At 37.3% G+C, this 22,509-nt stretch overlaps 1 protein-coding gene across 2 annotated transcripts in view; it reads left to right on the top strand.

The window, feature by feature from the left end:
- Window positions 1–16,284, top strand: part of Senp7 (SUMO specific peptidase 7) — a 179,383-nt gene extending 163,099 nt beyond the window's left edge. For both annotated transcript variants that reach the window (XM_045147156.1, XM_045147155.1), the window contains 6 exons: window positions 516–640; window positions 2,152–2,204; window positions 3,395–3,438; window positions 3,806–3,874; window positions 11,553–11,703; window positions 14,580–16,284. In XM_045147156.1, the coding sequence (XP_045003091.1) occupies window positions 516–640; window positions 2,152–2,204; window positions 3,395–3,438; window positions 3,806–3,874; window positions 11,553–11,703; window positions 14,580–14,717 (580 nt within the window). In that variant the 3' untranslated portion in view covers window positions 14,718–16,284. The remainder of the gene's footprint in view (window positions 1–515; window positions 641–2,151; window positions 2,205–3,394; window positions 3,439–3,805; window positions 3,875–11,552; window positions 11,704–14,579) is intronic.
- The last annotated feature ends 6,225 nt before the right edge of the window (window positions 16,285–22,509 follow it).

Below are 22,509 nucleotides of genomic sequence, written 5' to 3'. Positions count from 1 at the left end.
ACGCATGCACCCCCTTGTGCATCTGGCTAACATGGGTCCTGGGGAATCGAACCTCAAACCAGGGTCCTTAGGCTTCACAGACAAGCGCTTAACCACCAAGTCATCTCTCCAGCCCTGTAGTTTTGTTTTCTAAAGAAGGGTTTGTGATTGGAAAAAAGAAAAATATTTAGGGTGGATCTTTGAATATCTGAGAGAATAAACTCTTTAAGTATTAATCAAAACATTGATGCTTGAGTTTTTATTAATGTGGTTCCTGAAACACACTGAATATCCAAAGTAAATAAAGTTTGAATTACTCATTTTTTACTTTTAGTAGTTTTACTTATGGAGCTTTTGAGTGGATTGTGATTATTTATAATGTATATTCTCCCTTATGTTAGATATTATAATAGGTGCCTTCAAGATTAGTATGAGTTTTATCATATCCACTGACTCAAGTCATATCACTTTAGAATATATTCATCTAGATTGTTTAGATTTTCCATGTTATTAATATTATAGTTATTTTTCAACAGGTCTCATTGGTACCTTGCAGTCATTTGTTTCCCTTGGTTGGAAGAAGTAGTGTATGAAGACTTTCCACAGACAGCATCTCAGCAGTTCCATGATCAGCAATCTCAACATGGCAGCAAAGCAATAGGTGATATTATTAATATAGGCAGTGTTTGTAATAATAATCAGTCATAAGATGATTAAGGGAAGCAGCATGAAGTTAACAGTCTATTTGTATATTATTAAACTTATTAGAAGTAAGTATAAAAAATGTGATCATGATACCCAGTCTTAGGAGTACAAAATGGAGCTCTAAAGTCTTAACATTGATATCAAATTTCTTTTTTTTTAATTATTTAATTATTTATTTATTTATTTGAGAGCGACAGACACAAAGAGAAAGACAGATAGAGGGAGAGAGAGAGAATGGGCGCTCCAGGGCTTCCAGCCTCTGCAAACGAACTCCAGACACGTGCGCCCCCTTGTGCATCTGGCTAACGTGGGACCTGGGGAAGCGAGCCTCGAACCGAGGTCCTTAGGCTTCACAGGCAAGCGCTTAACCGCTAAGCCATCTCTCCAGCCCTCAAATTTCATTTTAGTATTTTTAAAGAATAGATTTGCTAACATGATTCAGAATTCATGGCATAGATCCCCAGGCATAGCTTGAGATGTCTAGTTCTTTTTAAAATTTTTTTGTTTATTGTTATTTATTTATTTGAAAGTGACAGACAGAGAGAGAAAGATGGGGAGAGCGAGAGAGGGAAAGAGAGAATTGGCCAGGGTCTCCAGGTACTGCAAATGAACTCCAGATGCATGTGCCACCTTGTGCATCCAGCTTATGTGGGTCCTGGGGAATCGAGCCTTGAACTGTGGTCCTTAGGTTTCACAGACAAGCACAGACAACCACTAAGCTATCACTCCAGCCCGAGATTTCTAATGCTTTCTAAACATAATTTAATGCACTTCTTGGACACTAATAATTCAGAAGCACGTGTTATAGGACCTCATAGTTCTTCCATGATTCTTCTTAAATTATAAACAAAAATTTAAGCAAGCAGATAAGCTTACTTTCTTTGAGAAAACAAACCAAAGTTAGGTAGTTAACTGTACATTCAATAGCAATAAGAGTTGACAATAGTTTCCCTCACTAACTCTTAAGAACTTGGTGGCATTGGGAGAAGAAGTGACAGAAAAGCTGATGAAGCAAGCACCTGATTATTTTCCATTTTTTCATATCCTTTTGAGCTTCCAGAGTATAATTACACAAAACACTTGGGAGAGTTAGTACTGCAACTAGACAGTTTAACTCCTTCAACTTTAAGAAGGAGTTTTTTCAAGGTAGGGTCTTGCTCTAGCCCAGGCTGACCTAGAATTCAGTATGTAGTCTCAGGAAGAAGGAGATATTTTGATTGAGATGTCTTTGAAGATTGTCTCTATAGGAAATTGGACCAGCTAACTACAGTTTCAATTTTGGCACTAAGGTTTCTATATTATCTGATAACCAGCCATCATTAGATTTATCCATGGAGGTTTCTTCAAAATACTAACCATAAAAATTACTTATAAAAATACTATTGTATATGCAAATTGAAATTTAACTTATCTAAAATATCTGTATTAGCATACAATAAAGACTAATAGTCACTCGTTTCTTATTAGAGAATGATCTATGTACCACCTCAACACAGTCCTTGAGTACAGAGGATTTCCAGGTAAGTGTGTTCTGTTTAGATGTGAAGAAGGAAGCTTTCATAGATGCAATAATGTTAGGGCCTAGCTAAGGTGGGTCATAATTAAATTTTGATTTTCTTGATGCTTGTGACAATTTTTTTTTGAGGTAGGGTCCTACTCTAGCCTAGGCTGATCTGGAATTCACTATGTATTCTCAAGGTATCCTTGAACTGACAGAGATTCCCCCTACTTCTGCTTCCTGAGTGCTGGGATTAAAGGTGTGTACCACCACACCTAGTTTACTTTTGACAGTTTAAAAAAAATTTTTTTATTTTCACAATTTTTATTAACATTTTCCATAATTATAAAAAATATCCCATGGTAATACCTCCCCCCCCCGCACTTTCCCCTTTGAAATTCCATTCACTTTTGACTATAAGTTATTCTTCTTCTTGATTTTGATCTGTTTATTTGCTTCAACTTGCCCATGATGAGTCTCTGTGACCAGAATAATGGTACTGAGATGTTCTGACTTAAATAAATCTATTTGTTGGCTGGGTGTGGTGGCCCATGCCTTTAGTTCCAGCACTTGAGAGGCTGAGATAGGAAGATCGCTATGAGTTTAAGGCCACACTGAGACTGCATAGTTCCAAGTCAGCCTGGGCTGGAGCATGACCCTACCTTGATAAAGAAAAAAAAAAAGTGTTCTATTTGTTGATCCATTCTTTATGGAACTTATCAGCATCAGTATCAGCAAAAAACACAATTACTAATCCATTTTCCCTTATTACACATTTATACTGTGCATCTTATATTTCAAAGGATAGAAATATGTTGTGTCTGTATGTTTAACTAGAGAATGTAGTGTCAGCAAGTTGAGTGATCCTGTTTATCTTTGTTTAAAATGATAGGTAAATAGAAGCAAAGTTCCATATTGTTTTGTAGGTCCTGTTAAAGCATAATTCCTTGAGATCAGTATAAAAGTATATCAACTACTGTATTGCCAGGATAATAAAATGAATCAATTTTTATTTATTTCATTATTTGATAATTATATAATTATTATAGATTTATTGAAAAATGATGTTAGTTGCTTCATTTTGAAGGGAACTCTGAAAAGAACTCTTATTGAAATTTTGTTTCAAAGTTTTTGAAACATTTTTAAGAAATAACAAAAAATGTATTTAAACTAGCTTTAATTGCAAAGACATAAAAATTCATGTTATTTCAGAATACTGAGATGAATACATCAGTACCAAAGAAAATGTGTAAAAGGTAAGTTCATTCTGTAATAATAGGGGGTTTTATTTTATTTTATTTGAAAAAAATTTTATTTATTCTTTGAGAGTGACAGGCAGAGAGAGAAAGAGGCAGATAGAGAAAGAGAGAGAGAGAGAGAGAGAGAGAGAGAGAGAATAGGTACGCCAGGGCCTCCAGCCACTGCAAACGAACTCCAGACGTGTGGCCCTTGTGCATCTGGCTAACATGGGTCCTGGAGAATCGAGCCTCAAACCAGGGTCCTTAGGCTTCACAGGCAAGCGCTAAGCCATCTCTCCAGCCCATAATAGGGGGTTTTATATGTATTTAGGTATACATCTTTATGTAAAGTCTCTGTCTTGATTTCTTCCTTTATTTTTCTTAGGCCATGTATTCTCATACTAGACTCCTTGAAAGCTGCTTCTATACAAAACACAGTTCAGAACTTACGAGAGTAAGTAATGACAGTTTAATTATTCAGTTAATTATTTTAGAATCTCAGTACTTTTTTTGTTAGATACAGACATATTTAATATGCTGGTACCTTATTTTCCCTCCTCCCCGCCCCTTTTCTGAAGAGGCCTTCCTTGTTGGGCATGCAGGTCAACGCTCTGGGGATTGTGGGTTATGCATTATGGGGATGGGAGAGGCAATGTCTCCATGCAAAATGTCTTAGCCCGTGCCTCTAACAATCTTTCTGCCCCCTCTTCTGCAAAATTCCCTGAGCCATGCTGGGAGCATTTTAAAGTCTACTTCATTGATGGGCTCTTAGGAGCCTCTAGATCTCTGGCTTGGTAGGTGTTGAGTGTCCTCAGTATCTCTCTCCTTCACCCTTGTGCTGATATCATATTCACTAAGAAAGCAGAACTCTTGCTCATTTCCCCAATTTTTTCTGTAGTTTCAGCTGGAGCCAGGATGGAGTGCACTGGGTCATTTATTTCTTCAGGTCTAGCTCCCATCTGAAAAAGAGAAGCAGACTCTCCAAGGGAGAGTGAAGTCAGAGCCAGTTAAATGGGATATCCATTCTTAATTTAGAGAGAATTATAAGGGTTTAGACACTTTTATAGTGTAAGGTTAGTGGGAGCTTGACAATGGAAAGCAGAATCATTATCTGGATATGATTCTGACTTGTTTCCCAGTTCCAGATATGGTTTCCTTTCCACTGAGTGGATTTGTTAGCCAATCCAAGAGCAGTTGGTTACCCACCATGGCTGTGTGCCACTACTGCACTTGTGTGAGCATCACATCGGGTTGTTTACTTCTGAGTTGCTTACACTTTGAGTTGCTTGGACAGATGTTGCCCACTTTCCCCTGGTATCTCATGTAGCGCTTTCCAGCACTAGATGAGCTAATTGTCTGGGGACTGGCTGTCCTCTAGATTCCATGGTCTTTACTAACAGCCTGTGGTGTCTTCAGCAGGAGGGTCTTACCATTAACCACTGGTGGGTAATCAAGTGCTCTGACAGAAGTCTGTCTTGTTTGTTTTGGGAGATCTAGTAGGTCTCTCTGATCAACAGCTCATTGTGGATGTAGACCACATCCTGGTACAGGGAATTACAGGTCAGCACCAAGGGAAAAGAAAAAAGAAAAAGCTGACAGAGAGCAGAGTTATAAAGGGGAAAGTGGGGGAGGGAAGGGAAATACCATGGTTTGTTGTCTGTAAGTATAGAAGTTGTCCATAATATATATATAATTTTTTTAAAAAAGATCCACTTGAGGGTTCTAACTTTTAGTCTGATTTCCTGGATATAGGATTCTATGGTACCAGTTCAGTTTGGGTTCAGATTTTGTGCTCCCCCACCCCCGCCTTCCCTTTCCCAAGCTGTAACCTACTTATTGTCTAAGCCTCAAGATGCTATTCAGATATGTCATCAACTCGGGTTGATCCAGGGGTTAGGAACTTCACATGAGTGAGATCATGTGGCAGTTGTCTTTGTGTGACTTCACTTAGAATGATCTGTTCCAAGACCATTTTTCTACAAATTTCATTGTGTCATTTTTTTTTTCTTTCTGCTGAGTAGAATTCCACTGTGTAGTCTAATTTTATTTTTGTGCATATGGTCATCAAATTTGTCCAACACCATTTGTTGAAGGTGCTGTCTTTTCTCCAATCTACTTTATTAGCACCTTTGTCAAAGATCAAGTAGCTGTAGTTACTTGACCTAAGGTCTGGGTCTTCAATTTTGTTCCATTGGTCTGTGTTTCTGTTTTTCTTCCAGTGCCATGCTGTTTTTTGTCACTATGACTTTGTAATATAGCTTTAGAACGGGTATGGTGATACTGCCATAGGTGTTTTTTTGGTGAGGATGTGTATGGATATCTGAGGCCTTCTGCCATTCCATATGAATTTTGAGGTCAGTTTCAATCTCTGTGAAGAATGATGCTGGTATTTTTATTGGTATTGTGTTAAATCTGTATATTGCTTTTGGTAGAATTACCATTTTCACAATATTAATTCTACCTATCTAGGAGCATGGGAGGTCTTTCCATTTTCTCAAGTCCTTCTCTATTTCTTTCTTAAGTGTTTTTGTTTTCATTATGTGGGTCTTTCACATCCTTGGTTAGTGTTATTCCAAGGTATTTAATTTATTTTTTGTTGCTATTGAAAATGGGACAGCCTCACTGATTTCTTCCTCTATATATTTGTCCTTTGCATTTAGAAAAACTACAGATTTTTGTACATTGATTTTTGTATCATGCCACTTTTCTGAAGGAATTTTTAAAAAAGATTTTATTTTTATTTACTGATTAGAGTCAGAGGGAAAGGCAGAGAAAGTGAGAATGGGCATGCCAGGGCTTGCAGCCATTGCAAATGAACTCCAGACACCTGTGCCACCATGTGCATCTGGCTTATGTGGGACCTGGAAAATTGAACCTGAGTACTTAGGCTTCTCAGGCATGTGCCTTAACTACTAAGCCATCTGTCTTTTGCTGAAGGAATTTATCACCTTTAGAAGTTTTGAGGTGGAGACTTTAGGGTCACTTTTATATAAGATCATGTCATCTGCAGATAGGGCTAACTTGACTTCTTCCTTTCTAATTTGAATACCTTTTATTTCTTTCTCCTATTGATTGCTTGGGCTAGTACTTCTAGTACTATGCTGAAGAACAGTGGTGAGAGTGGGCACCCCTGTCTTGTTTCTGATCTCAGTGGGAACCCCTTGAGTTTTTCCCCATTAAATATTATTTGGGCTTAAGGACCTTTATGTATAGCCTTTATTATGTTGAGATATAAACCCTCCATGCCTATTCTTTCCAGTGTTATTTTGTTTGTTTGTTTTTTTTTTCTAAGTAGGGTCTCACTCTAGCCCAGGCTGATCTGGAATTCACTATGGAGTCTCAGGCTGGCCTTGAACTCATGGCGATCCTCCTACCTCTGCCTCCCAAGTGCTGGGATTAAAGGTGTGCACCACCATACCTGACTCCTTTTCTGTGTTTTGATCATGAAATAGTGTTGTATTTTGTCAAAGGCCTTCTCTGCCTCAATTGAGATGATCATGTGGTTCTTATGGTTCAGTTTATTTATGTGGTGTATTACCTTGACTGACTTCCATATGTTAAACCTTTCTTGCATCCCTAGGATGAAGCCTACTTGATCAAGGTGGATAATGATTATGATGTGTTGTTGAATTCAGTTTGCAAGGATTTTGTTCAGGATCTTTGCATCTAAGTTCATTAGGGATGTAGGCCTACAGTTTTCTTTCCTTGTTGCATCTCTGTCTAGTTTTGGTATTAGAGTGATGCTGGCTTCATATAAGGAGTTGAAGATTTGCTGGTCGTCAATTATGTGAAACAGTTTGAGAAAAATTGGTTTCAGTTCTTTTGTGAAGATTTGATAGAATTCAGCTGAGAAGCCATCTGGTCCTGGATCTTTCTATTTGGGGATGTTTTTGATTACTTTTTCAATCTCCATGGATGTGAGAGGTTTGTTTAAGAGATTAATCTGCCCTGAGATTAGTTTTGGTAGGTGTTATGTGTCTAGGAATTCATCCATTTCTTCCAGATTATCCAGTTTTGTGGAGAAGAGATCATGGAAGTATGCCCTGATGATTCTTCCAATTTAATTGATGTCTGTTGTAATCTTGCCTTTTTCATTTCTAATTTTGTTAATTTGAGGCTTCTCTCTCTCTCTCTCTCTTTTTTTTTTTTGCTTGTTCAGTTTAGCCAGGGATTTGTCAATCTTGTTTATTTTTTCAAAGAACCAGCTCTTTGTTTCATCGATTTAAAACAAATTGCATTCTTAGTTTCCAATTTATTGATTTCTGCTCTAATCTTGATTATTTCTTTCCATCTGGAGGTCTTTGGGATGGATTTTTCTTGTTTTCTCCAGGTCCTTCAGGTAGGCAGTCGGGTTATCTGTCTGTCTTTGTAATGAAGGCATTTAAGATATGAATTTTCTCCTTATGATTTCCTTCATTGAGTCCCATAAGTTTTGGTAGGTTGCGTTTTCATTATCATTCAATTCTAGGACTTGTACAATTTCTTTTCTGATTTCTTCCACAACCCATTAATTGTTTAAAAGTGTTTGTTTAGTCTCCAGGAGCTGGTGGAGTTCTTGATGTGTCTGTTGTTAATTTCTAGCTTTAAAGCATTGTGATTTGACATGTTGCAGGAAGTTACTTCAGTTTTCTTGACTTTATGGCCTGATATATGGTCAGTTTTGGAGAAGGTTCCATGGGCTGCTGAGAAGAGTATGTATTCTGTAGAGCTGAGGTAGAAAGTTCTGTAGATATCCATTGGGTCTAGTTGATCTATGATGTTGTTGAGCTCCATTATTTCCCTGTTGATTTTCTGCTTGGATGATCTGTCTATTGATGAGATGGAGTATTGAAATCTCTGACTATGATGGTGTTGGTATTTATTGCTGTTTTACTGTCAAATAGATTTTGTTTTATAAACTGTGCTGCACTTGTGTTTGGTGCATATATATTTAGGATTGTGATGTTGCTTATGTTGGATCATTCCCTTGATGAGAAAGAAGTGCCCTTCTTTGTCCTTTTTGATTACTTTTGGTTTGAAGTCTATTTTATCAGATATTAATATAGCAACACCTGCTTGTTTTTTATTTCCATTTGCTTGGAATACCATTTTCCAACCTTTCACCTGAGGATGTGTCTTTCTTTAGTGGTGAGGTGGGTTTCTTGAAGATAGTATATAACATGGTCCAGTGTTTTGATCTATTCTGATAACCTTTATCTTTTGATGGCTGAGTTAAGACCATTAATATTTAAGGTTATTACTGTGAGATTGAATTAATCCCTGCCACGATGAGGCATTTTATGGGGTTAGTGCTTTCTTGTGTTTTGTACTATTTTGAGTCTGGTCAATTTTGGTTATTTTGATCTTACTTTTTTGGCTCTTGAGATGGGTTGTGTGGAGTATTCCCTGAAGTATTCTGTGTAGGTTTGGCTTTGTATTCATATAATCATAGAGTTGACTTTTTTCATGGAAAGTTTTTCTCTCACCATCTATTATGAGGGATAATTTTGGTAGGTAGAGTAGCTTGGGTTGGAATCCATAGTGTTTGAAGTGTTCCATTCTAGGCCCTGTGGTTTTCATAGTTTCCATTGAGAAATCTGTTGTGATTCTAATAGGATTACCTTTGTGTGTTGTGAATTGTTTTTCTCTTGCTGCTTTAAATACTCTCATTGTTTTCACTGTTAAATGTTTTAGCTATGATGTGTCTTGGAGAGTTTCTTCTTTGGTCCTGTCTATTTGGTGTTCCATGGGCCTCTTATATCTGGTTGGGCCTCTCTTTTGAGAGATTCAGAAAATTTTCTTCAATAATTTTGTTGAATATGTTCTCTGTGTCTCTGGCCTGGATTTCCCCTCCTTCTGGTATACTCATGATCCAAATGTTTGGATGTTTTAGGGTGTCCCATGATTCCCTTGTTTTCTGTTCACTTGATATTTTGAATTTAGAAAGTTTTTGGTCTCCTGGTCAATTTCTTCTGTCTTGTCTTTCAGGCCAGAGGTTCTGTCTTCCATATGAGTAACTCTTTTGGTGAAGGGTTCTAGAGAGGTTTTTATAATTTCTATTTGATTTTTTTTCTGTTGTGTTATTTTACATTGTTTCTGTCTCTGTTTTGAGGTATGTTTTCAATTCAAGTTCTGATTTTCTTGATGCCTCCTGGAATTTATTCTTGCATTTGATCAAGTCTTCATTAGGCTTAACCAACTGGTTGTTGAGATCTTCCATTTCTTGACTTACCTTCAATTTATTCATATCTCTTTGGAGAGTTCTAGCATACTGTTAAAAGCTGAACACTCTAGGAGATGATTCTGTTCAATTTCATCGATGCAATTGTTGGTTCTTTGATAATTTGCATCTAGTTCAGTGATTTTTTTTTTTTTTTTGATCAGGGTCTCATTGGTTGTTGTGTTTTCATTTTGAGAATGAATTTCTGTTGATTTCTCTATAATTTCATTGGAGGCTTCCATTGTAGGACTAGGCATCCTTGGTGGAGATCTCTGTTTTCTGGCTCTCACTGGCTTTTTTGTGTTGTTGTCTACCCATTTTGGGAAAATTCTTTATTTTATTGAGGAGGAAGCACGTTTTTGTCCTTTGGCTTATATACCTTCAGACTCAGGTGAATAGGGATGTTGATAGCAAGTGGCCAGTCAGGACACCAGAATAAAAGGCCTGATTCCATAGTTCAAACAGACCAGGCCTCCCCAAGCAAGGTACAATGAGACCTACCAGGACCAGGGGATTGGGAGGTACAAGGGAGCAGGGATCTGGCCCACCTCATGCCATGCCCTCCAGCACACAGACCAGCACAGGGAACCCAGACCAGGGAGGTAGAAGGAGCTCGGAAACAGGGGTCTGGCCTACTTAGTCAGATCACTGCTCATGTCCACACGCTGTCCAAGCAAGGATCTCAGACTAGATAAATGGGAGGAGCCTGGAAAAAGGGGTATGGCCTACTTAGCCCAGATCACCGGGCCTGCCTATACACTGTTTCTGCAAGGAACTCCAAAATCTCAATACTTTTGAACCTACTTTGAGAATTACTAAAAACAATCCTGGTGTGTGGAGATTGGTATCACACAGGTCTGTAATCTAACACTCAAAGGCAGTAAAGAAGTCTTGGCAGGTTCAAGGTCAGCTTGTACTATATAGAGTTTGAAGCTAGTCTAGAATATAATAATCAGAACCTTTCTCAAGAAAAGGTGACTATGACTGAAAATACCATATTAAGAATTATATTTTAACTTTGGTTTAAATGAAGCCTACAAAACTAATCAAAAATAAATATCCTCTACTTTATGTTATTGCTGAAGCATTTTGATCTCTCAAAGATTACATCAAAGTAAATTCAAAATTTGTACCTATGATTTAGCAAAGCATATTTTATACATGGAATGTTTGATGTGTATGCATGTGCATGCACATGCCATATATGCACATATATGTGAAGATGTGCTTGTTCTATGTGCACATTGCAGAAACCAGAGGAAGATGGTAGCTCTCATCCTCTATCACTTTTCTGACTTATTTCCTTAAGATGAGTCTCTCACTTAACTTGGAACTCCAGGTTTGTTTGATTAGACTAGCTAGCCAGGGAGTTTGCTCTATCTCTCTCAGTGCTGGGATTACAGGTATACAACCATTCCCAGTTTTTATGAAGGTGTGGGGAATTGGACACAGATCCTAATGCCAAGCATTCTTACCCAATGAGCCATTCTCTGAGCCCTCCTAACCATAAATCTGTATTGTAAATACAGAGCATTGTAAATATTAGCAATGATCAAAAGCACCTCATGAGAAAAAAATGTAAAGATGCTTAAATTTCTATCCTAGTGTGTGTGTATGTGCATGTGATAGGACCTGAAAAACTAACAGTAAAACTTTAAAAGTCATGTTAAGTTGCTTTATAGTGTAAACGTTTATTTGAATTGTGAAAATTAAATTGTTGAAAAAGTCTATCTTTAATTTGAAAATCACATTACTTTTTTCAAAGTGGTGTATATGAAGGTCTACAAAATATAGCTTGCATTGTTAAAATTCAATCCTTGGAAATTTAACTTGAGGCCATAGATCTAGTAAGACATGTTTTTCCTTTGTGAAAAATGTTGCATAATAATTGAGAGATTCCTACTCAAGTCACTTTTCTTACTGATGATTTCAGATATTTAGAGGTAGAATGGGAAGTTAAGCGAAAAACTCATCGTGAATTCAGCAAAACAAACATGGTAGACCTGTGCCCTAAAGTTCCTAAACAGGATAACAGCAGTGATTGTGGAGTATATTTATTGCAATATGTGGAAAGCTTTTTCAAGGTATGTGAAGATGTAAAATTTTTTATTCACAATTATCAGCATAGTGTTACACATTTCTGGGTAAGCAAAGAAATAAGAAAATGTTTTTAGTCAATAAAATAAAAAAGAAGAAAAAAAAAAGAGAAAGGAGTAGAGCTCCACAAGTGACATAGATACTGGAATTATATAAGAACTTTTAAATGATTTCATGAATATGTTATACCGATAGAGCCAGAAATAAACTGAATGGATAAAGCTGTGAAATCCCCGAAGAATAATTAAAAGGATATACTTGAGTTGAAAACATCTTTTTTTTGTTGTTTGTTTTTCAAGGTAGGGTCTCACTCTAGCTCAGGCTGACCTGGAATTCACTATGTAGTCTCAGGGTGGCCTCAAACACATGGAGATCCTCCTACTTCTGCCTCCCAAGGGCTGGGATTAAAGGCCCACCTGCCCATGCACCACCACACCCGGCTTGAGTTGAAAACATCTATCTGAAATTAAGAACTTGTTTAGAGCCAGATGTGGTAGTGTATGCCTGTAATTGCATCATTTGGGAGACTGAGGCAGGAGAATCAGGAAACAGAGACATCCTGATTAAAAAAAAAAAAATCCTTCTTTGCTGGGTTTATTAGCACATTGCATATAGCTTACGATAGAATTAGTGAGCTAAATAAAACAAACTATGAGTAGTTAATGGGGAACACGAATGGAAAGAAGACAACAGTCTAAGAAACAAGCAAGCGTACCAGGAAAAGCTGTCGTTCATATGTAACGGGAGTTCCAGAAACAAGCAAGTGTACTAGGAAAAGATGTCGTTTATATGTAATGGGAATTCCAGAAGCCTTAAAGAGAAAGAGAGAATAAGGTAGATAAAATATTTAAGAACAATTTCCCAAAACACAAGACCTATTTAAGCTTAGAACACCATAGCTGAGAAAATGGAATGACAAACACGGCTGTTGTTTACAGCTTGATAGGCACTTAGGACATTTTAGGACCTGTAGCAATATTAACCACCGAATCTTAAGTGGCTGTTTGGCTTTTCAGATATTAGCTTACTTGTTCAGTCCTTACTATAATTAATGAAGATATTTTTGACCAGAAGTCTCTTTATGAAATGCTTAGGTGATTTCAAAGCTCTTGGCTTACAGCATGCAGTTATGACTTTTTGGTGTCTTTAGTGTTGATGAGGAATGATATTATATAGTAACAGGTGTTACATATTATGGAATTCATTACATATTTACTATGTTGAGATGTTCCCTTTTTTATTCACATGGAACTTGACCCTAGAGTGAAAATTCTTTTTTTTATTTTTGGTTTTTTGAGGTAGGGTCTCACTGTAGTTCAGGCTGACCTGGAATTCACTATGTAGTCTCAGGGTGGCCATGAACATGGTGATATTCCTTCTTCTGCCACCCAAGTGCTGGGATTAAAGGTGTGCACCACCACACCTGGCTTTAGGGTGACTATTCTTTTGTACTAATGATGCTCTTTCCAAATAGATACAATTTTGCATTTTAGAATATTCAGTAGGTCGTATTAGTGACATATTTGAACTCTGTTGCATACATCTACTTGATATAGGTTTAGCCAGGAGAATATACATTACATATAGAATGATGCACAATGTAAAATTCCTGGTGGACTAGGGGAGAAAGCTCAGAAATATCAACCCATGCCTTATAAATTTGTGTACAAACACAACATTGCCTTGGTTAAAAAAGTAGGCTTGGGGAAGACCATTCTAAACTGGTGGATGTTTGTTACAAACCCTAACAAAAGCAATATTATGATTAGAAAACAAACTGGACAAGCTGGGCCTGCTGAGTGCTTTAATCCCAGCATTTAGGAGGCAGAGGTAAGAGAGAATAACTGTGAATTTGAGGCCAGCCTTAGATTACATAGTGAATTCCAGGCCAGCCTGAACTACAGTGAGACCCTACCTGAATCCCGTTACCCCTTCCAAAAAAAAAAAAAAAAAAAAACTAGGTAAGAAATCATCCTGTAGGTATTGGCTCCCAGAATCACAGTCATGACTCTGTCCTGTGATTTAATAATCAGTCCTAAAGCTTGTTTCTTCTCTAAAACGTAAGTCTTCTTGACTTTTATACAATCTCAAGAGTAGTTATCTTTAGCAATTAAAAAATTAAACACAGATGGGCTGGAGATATGGCTTAGCACTTAAGGCATTTGCCTACAAAGCCAAAGGACCCAGGTTCGATTCCCCAGGACCCACGTAAGCCAGATGCACAAGGGGCGCATGCATCTAGAGTTCGTTTGCAGTGGATGGAGGCCCTGGTGTGCCTGTTTTCTCTGTCTGTCTCTCCTCTCTTCTCTCTCTGCTTGCAAATAAATAAATAACATTTTATAAAAAAAAAATTAAACACAGGGAGATTCATCTTTACAGGTGCAACTTAAAAGTTTTACCTCATGGAAAAGTTGTTGAAGCAACTGAATAAGCTGTTATAGGATTTTCCATTTTTTCTTAACTCAGAGTCTTTATTACTAAGGTTTTCTCTTTTAAAGTTTAAAAATATAACATGTTGGGGAAAATTGTATTCAAATGAACTGCCTTCTGAGTTTCTGCTATTTACCAGACTTGTTGGAGATAACTCACTTAAACATGCTTTTTAATAGAACAGGCAACATTTAATTTTGATGTCTGAAAAGTGATCAATTCCATGAAAATGTTCAAAAGTTGATCATGTGGTCATGGGCCCACAACTTTGAATAAACTGAAAACTACATACTTTGGGTGATTGTATGGTATGTGAGTTATATCTCAGCAGAGCTGTTGTTTTTAAAGTTATTTTTTCTTTTTCACTAAAATGACATTTAAAGGATTGAAATTTTGATGACAACATGATTGCATCCTTTCTTTTTTCTCATAGGATCCCATTGTTAACTTCGAGCTTCCAATTCACTTGGAAAAATGGTTTCCTCGTCATGTAATAAAGACCAAAAGGGAAGATATTCGAGAGCTGATTTTGAAACTTCATTTACAGCAACAGAAGGGCAACAACAGCTAGTTAATCTGTACAAGTGTGACACATGTTCTCTCAGCTTACTGAAAAGCTGCTTACCAGCGTTGTGTTAGCTCACAGAGAAGATAACGTACAGTAGTTTTATAAGTCCTGAAATCAACATTATTAAAATATATAAAATATCTTATTAGAATTATTGGGCTAACTTAGATGGAGTGGGGATGGGAGTGACCCACATGAACTTATAAGGTAGAAATTAAAATTTCCTAAATATTTGATATTTTTTCTGAGTAAATATGCTTGGATTATGCAATAGTATGTGTAATGTGGGAATGTTTTGTAGGTAATAACACTTTGTGATCTGTACTTCCACATGACTGGGTGTTGATGGGAGGTGGGTCCTCCCTGGTGCCGGCCCCAGTGCTTGTCACCTTTGTTGACAAGTCTTGTTATATTCTAATTCTATTCTTTGCAGCTCAAGCATGCAGTATGAATACTGTGTATTTTTTTTTAGGAACTTAGTATCAAGGATTCAGAAAATGCCATTTATGGCATCCTTTCTGTATAGTGTACAAAAATCACATTAGTAAGATGATAAAAATTCACTCTTTCAAAGTGCAGCTTATTATTCTGAGTTGCTAAATGCAATGACTCTGCTCTTTTTCCATTTCTGTTAATGTCATATGTGTTTATCTGAGAAATTAGTTCATTTGTTCAGGTAAAACTTGGAACAAAAATTTAGCTATCAAAAAAAAGTTTTAAAAAATAATATATGTAGCTATTTAGTTTATTTGTGGTGTAGCTATATAAATAATCATTTCTGTAGTATCCCAGAATATATGTGTACAATTTCTTTAAGTGTAAAAGATAAATTGGTATCCTTATAACTTTAACCAAAATAATACCCTCAATATTCTAATAACTTAGAACCAAATATATAATTTTATAGTTTAGTTTACCTACCAGTCTAAACCAAGATTTCTTTTATGTTTTTAAATTACAGTTTTTAAAGTCCATGGTCCCCTAAGTGTTGTAAACCTCTAGCACTTAATATTTTATTAAATATTCAGGTAACAGTTTTATTGACTTCATGTGATCATAGTAGTATTATATATGATTAAATGCTTTAGAGCATTCTAAGGTTATCAGAAAAATTTTGAGAGAGACGTGATCATATTGTGTTTTCTCATATGACAATGTGTTTAAGAATATTATTTTATTATTTTAATTTAAACATCTTTTAGATTTACATTTGTAACTATGTAAAGAATCAAAGCATTTCATTTAAAAAGTCATATGAGTTAAGGTAATTAAGGTTATTGGCGAAGCTTCTGTATCCTCAGCTTTTGTTAATTTGTTGCCATCTTTATATTACTCCACATTTATATTTTGGAGATTTCATGTAAAGATGGTTATTATTTGTGTGTGTTGGGGAGACTTTTTAGGTGACTATTGTTTTGTACATCTAATTTTGGGAAAGCAAGTGTAAGACATTTTGTGATTTCTTAACTTTTTTGTTTGTATGTTTTTCAAAGACACCATTGTCCTTTTATCATGTTTTAGAGATTGTTAAAATCCATTTTCCTAAATTCATATGGAAACAGTGCTTTGAGTACATCAGCATTTTATATTAAATATATTTCAAATTCACTAAATTGAGGTGTAATTTTTTTCTTAATAACCATGAACCATTGTTAGAAATGCATTTCTAGGGGCTGGAGAGATGGCTTTGAGATGGCCGTGAAGCCTAAGGACCCAGGTTTGATTCCCCAGGACCTACTGTAAACCAGATGCACAAGATGGCACATGCATCTGGAATTCATTTGCAGTGACTAGAGGCCCTGATGCACCCACCTCTCTCTCTTTCAGCCTTTCTCTCTCTCTCAAATAAATAAATATTTTTAAAAAGAAATGCATTTCTAATTATATGTTGTCTTATGCATACCATATAATTGATTTTAAATTATTATTTTCTGTTTTAATTTATTTTTTATTGACAACTTCTATAATTGTAGACAATAACCCATGGCAATTTCCTCCTCCAGCTCCCACTTTCCTCTTTGCAACTCCACTCTCCATCACCCTTTCCCCTCTCAATCAGGCTTTTATTTTGATGTCATCATGTTTTCCTCCTATTATGATGGTCTTGTGCAGGGAGTATCAAGCATTGAGAGGTCATGGATATCCAGGCCATTTTGTGTCTGGAGGAGTGTGTTCTAAGGAGTCCTACCCATCCTTTAGCTTTTAGATTCTCTCTACCACTTCTTCCACCATGGATCCTGAGCCTTGGAAGGTGTGATAGAGATATTTCAGTGCTGAACACTCCTCTGCCACTTTTTCTTGGAACCATGGTGCCTTCTGAGCCATCCCAACGTCACCTCCATCTGAAAAGAGAAGCTTCTCTAACCAAAAGTGAGAGTATCATTTACATATGGGTATGAACATTAAGAAAAGTGCTTTCTGGGCAGTTTGGTGAGCATAGTATATATATTTAGCCAGACACCAAGCAGACGTCACACTCCTAGGGCTCATGACTACTCCTGTTGCAGGTTTTCTGTATCAAGGATGTATTCCCTCCCATGGAGCAGGCCTCCAGTCCAATTAGAGAGCAGTTGGTTCCCCCTATAACAGACTTGCCTCTGTTGGCACCTGTTGGCTCATTTAGCCTGGGTGGCCAAATTTAAGACTTGCAGTGTCCATTGTTGAATATCTCTACTGGTGATTTCTCTCTCTCCCATTGAACTGCACACAGTATAGATTTTTCCAGCTTTCTGTTAACTGGTCTACATGGAGGAGGTTTTCAGCACAGCTCCAGCAGGATTTCCCAGTGACCTTGCAGCCCAAGTATGTGGAGTCTTCAGCAACAGGGCCTTACCATTTATTCCTGGTGGGAAACCAAGGGCCTCGGCACTGGCCTGTAATGTTTTGGGGGCATCAGGGACCTCCCTGGCCAACAACTGGAAGGTATCCTGCCCCTGGCACTGAAAATTTTCTAGTAACAATCTATGGCTTCTGGGTGTTCCATTGTTCAAAAAAGCAGGTTTTCATATGACTTATTTATATCCTCTTAGGTTTTGATTAGCCCTCCCTCCACCTTTCCTTTACTCAGTATCTTCCCCCAACCTCACTTAGGCCTTTTCACCCCCAATTAATCTGTTCTTCTACTTATAGATATACAATACCATTCTATTAAGTTCCCCCTTCCTCCCTCTCTATTCCCATTATCCCCCTTTCTAGCTTATTGGCCTCTGCTACTGAGTTTTCTTCCTATTCTCATAGAAGTCCAATCATTTATGGCTAGGATCCACATATGAGAGAGAACATGACATTTGGCTTTCTGGGCCTGGGTTACCTCACTAAGTATAATCCTTCCCAGACCCACCTTTTTTTTTTTCTGCAAAGTTCATAATTTTTTTTTCTTTAATGCTGAGTACAACATGTGCCACATCTTCATTATCCACTCATCAGTTGAGGGACATCTAGGCTGGTTCCATTTCCTAAGTATTGTGAATACAGCAGCAGTTAACATGGTTGAGCAAGTATCTCTAAGGTAGTGAGATGAGTCCTTAAGGATTTATGCCTAGGAGTGGTATAGCTGGGTCATATGGTAAATCTATTTTTAGCTGTTCAGGAACTTCCACACTGATTCCACAATGTCTATACCATACCTCATTCCCACCAACAGTGTAGAAGGGTTCCTCTTTTTCCGCATCCTTGCCAGCATATATTGTCATTTGTTTTCATGACATGTCTGGAACCATTTGCCTGGACATTTGTTTATGACTTGTGTACACTTATACAGTGGGCCAGAGAGAAGCAGAATGTTTTGCTAAGCATGAGGTTAGATATCAGCTGAGGTTTTGGGAACTGAGAAAGAAGTAACATTTTGAGCTGGAGGCTAAGATTTGACTGTTCTTTGATAATGAAGGAGGATGTGGCTTTCTCAAGAGATCCTGTGTAAATATTAGCATTTTTCTGCTTGCATTCTTGTGCTCTGAGAAGAAGTATAAAATAGCTGAACTAAATAAAGTTGGGGCTTCAGTATTCACTGACAGCAACTCCCAAGTTCATCTTTTGTCTCTTGTCTTTTTTTCTTAATCCTCCCTCCCCCTCAGGTACTGTTTGACTCTACTGGCAAGCTCTGGCAGTGATGGTAACCAGTCTGATAGGAGTGAGATGGAATCTCAATGTAGTTTGAATTTTCATTTCCCTGATGACTAGGGATGTAGAACATTTTTTTAGATGTTTAAATGCCACCTGTATTTCTTCTTTTGAGAAGTCTATTTAGTTCCATAGCCCATTTTTTAATTGGGTTGTTTGATTTCTTATTATTTAGTTTTTTGAGTTCATATATTTTGGATGTTAATCCTCTGTCAGATGTATAGATGGCAAAGATTTTCTCCCATTCTGTAGGTTGCCTCTTTGCTCTATTCACAGTGTCCTTTGCTATATAAAAGCCTTGTAATTTCATGAGGTCCAGGCGGTTGATCTGTGGTTTTATTTCCTGAGCAATTGGGGTTGTATTCAGAAAGCCTTTGCCCAGATTAGTATGTTGAAGGGTTTCCCCTTTTTCCTCTAGCAGTTTCAGAGTTTCAGGTCTGACATTAAGGTCTTTGATCCATTTGGACTTAATTCTTGTGAATGGAGAGAGATAAGGATCTATTTTAATCTTTATACAGATACATATCTAGTTATCACAGTACCATTGGCTGTAGAGTCTGACTTTTCTCCAGTGAGTATTTTTGTCAAAGATCAGGGGACTGTAGCTACCTGGACCTATATCTGGGTGCTCTATTCTGTTCATTGATTTATATGTCTGTTTTATGGCAGTACTATGCTATGTATTTATTTTGATTCCTGCTACATTGCTATCAGAGTTTATTAGCTCTATCAGTTTACTGGTAGAGTCTGTAAGGTCCTTTATGTATAAAATCATTTCATCAGCAAAAAATTATACCCTGATCTCTTCCTTTCCAAAGTGTATCCCTGTTATATGTGTCTCTTGCCTTATTGCTATTGCTAAGACTTCCAGTACTAAATTAAATAAAAGTGGGGACAGTTGACACCTGTCTTGTTCCTGATTTTACTGGAAAAGCCTCAAGATTTTCTCCATTTAGTATTATGTTGGCTGTAGGTTTGTCATAAATAGCCTTTATTATGTTGAGTTATGTTCCTTCTATTCCCAGTAGGAGTTTTTATCATGAAGGGGTGTTGGATTTTGTCAAATGCTTTTTCTGCATCTAATGAGATGATCATGTGGTTTTTGTCCTTCAGTCCATCTATATAATGTATTACATTTATCGATATGCATATATGTTGAACCATCCCTGGGACTGAGCCTACTTGATTAGGGTGAATGATCTTTCTAACATATTCTTGTATTCTGTTTGCCAATATTTTGTTGAGAATTTTTGCATTCATGTTCATGAAGGAGATTGGTCTGTAATTTTCTTTTTTTGTTCTATCTTTGTCTGGTTTTGCTGTCAGGGTGATGCTGGGTTTGTAGAAGGTGTTGGGTAGGATTCCTTCTTTTTCTATTTTATGGAAAAGTTTGAGAAGCATTGGTGTTAGTTATTCCATGAATGTCTGGTAAAATTCACCAGTAAATCCATCTGGGCCTGGACTTTTTGTAGTTGGGAGTTTTTTTTTTTGTTTGTTTTTTTTTTTGGTTTCTCGAGGTAGGGTCTCACTCTAGCCCAGGCTGAACTGGAATTCACTCTGTATTCTCAGGGTGGCCTTGAACTCATGGCAATCCTCCTACCTCTGCCTTCTGAGTGTTGGGATTAAAGACATGTGCCACCATGCCTGGCTGAGATTTTTTTTTATATATAACTGCTTGGTTTTTCATAGTTATTATAGGTCTATTGAAGTGGTTAATCTCTTATAGAGAATTTAATAGGTGTAGGCCCTCTTTTAGCTCACGATTGATGGTAGCTTGATAATGGAGAGTGGGCTTATGTTTGGATATGGTTCTGACTTGTTTCCCAGCTCCAGCTATAGGTCTTATACCACTGAGGGGTTCAGTTAGCCAAATCAAGAGCAGTTGGTTCCCCACCATGGCTGTGTGCCACTATTGCACTTGTGTGGGCATCACAGCAGGTTATTTGCTGCTAAGTAGGTTAGATGCTTGAACAGATACTGGTCATTTTCCCTCAGTTGCCCATGTAGCACCTTCTGGCACTAGACACGCTGACTGTCTGGGGACTGACTCTCTTCTAGCTTCCAGCCATGCCATTCCATTTTATGTGTCGGCCACATACAGTGTCTTCAGCAGTAGGGTCTTATCACTAACCTTTGGTGGGTCATCAAGTACTCGGACAGAAACCTGTCTTTCATTTAGGAAACCTTGTAGGTCTCTCTGATCAAAAGCTCACTGTGGATGATAGCCACATGCTGGTACTGGGAGTTACAGGTCAGTGCCCACTAAGAAAAGGAAGAAAAAGATAACTAATATACAAGAATTAGAAGAGAGAGAGAGAGAAAGAGGGGAGGAGAAAGAGGGAGGGAAGCTGTAGAAGATTAAGGTTGGTCTTTATCATACCCTCTCCAGTGTCTTGTGGCTCAGGTATCTTGATTTAATTTTGGTAGGTCATATAAATCAAGGAAATCATCCATTTCTTTCAGATTTTCAAATTTAGTGGAGTATATGTTTTTTTTTTAGTATGTCCCTATAGTTTTTTGAATTTCTCTGGCATCTGTTGTGATGGTGCCTTTTTTATCTTTAATTTTGTTAATTTGTGTATCTTCTCGCTTTTTTTGGGTCAGATTTACTAAGGGTTTATCAATCTTGTTTATCCTTTCAAAGAACCAATGCTTTGCTTCATTGATTCTTTGGATTTATTTTGTTTCTATTTAATTCATTTCTGCACTAATGTTTCTTATTTCTTCCCATCTACTGATTTTTGGTTTGCCTTGTTTTTTTTTTTTTTTTGGTTTTTCAAGGTAGGGTCTCACTCTGGCTCAAGCTGTCCTGGAATTCACTATGGAGTCTCAGGGTGGCCTCGAACTCTCAGCGATCCTCCTACCTCTGCCTCCCGAGTGCTGGGATTAAAGGCGTGCGCCACCACGCCTGGCTTGCCTTGTTTTTTTCAAAGCCTTAACGTGAAGCATTAAGTTGTTTACTTGTGACCTTTCTAATTTCTTCTTCTTTTTTTAAGGTAGGGTCTCACTCTAGCTCAGGCTGACCTTGGAATTCACTATGTAGTCTCAGGGTGGTCTAGAACTCATGGTGATCCTCCTACCCTGCCTCCTGAGTACTGGGATTAAAGGCATGTGCCACCACACCTGGCCTTCTAATTTCTTAATATAAACACTTAAAGCTATAAATTTCCATCTTAGGACTGCCTTCATTGTGTCCCAAGTGTTTTGGTATGTTGTGTTTTCATTATCATTCAATTCTATGAATTTTTTATTTCCTTCTTAATTTCTTCATTGACCCATTCATCATTTAGTAGTGTATTGTTTAGGTTCCATGATTTTGTGTATGCTGTATAGCTTTTTTTGCTTTTGATTTGTAGTTTAATGCCATTGTGATCAGATAGAGTGTAAGGAATTATTTCAATTTTCCTATATTTGTTAAGATTTGCTTTGTGTCCTAATATATGGTCTATTTTAGAGAATGTTTCATGTGCTGCTGAAAATAATGTATATTCTACAGCATTTGGATGAAATGTTCTGTAGATATCCTTTAGGTCCATTTTTTCTGTGACCTCATTTAATCCATATTCATCTCTGTTTATTTTTTGCCAGGGTGGCATGTCAATTGATAAGAGTGGGGTGTTGAAGTCAACCACTACAATTGTGTTTGGTGTTATCTGTGACCTTAATTGTAATACTG

This window comes from Jaculus jaculus, chromosome 4, assembly GCF_020740685.1.
Source record: "Jaculus jaculus isolate mJacJac1 chromosome 4, mJacJac1.mat.Y.cur, whole genome shotgun sequence".
In the NCBI taxonomy this organism is placed as follows: domain Eukaryota; kingdom Metazoa; phylum Chordata; class Mammalia; order Rodentia; family Dipodidae; genus Jaculus; species Jaculus jaculus.
Note: the sequence above shows the minus strand (reverse complement) of the source record. Positions and strands in the feature narration are given on the sequence as shown.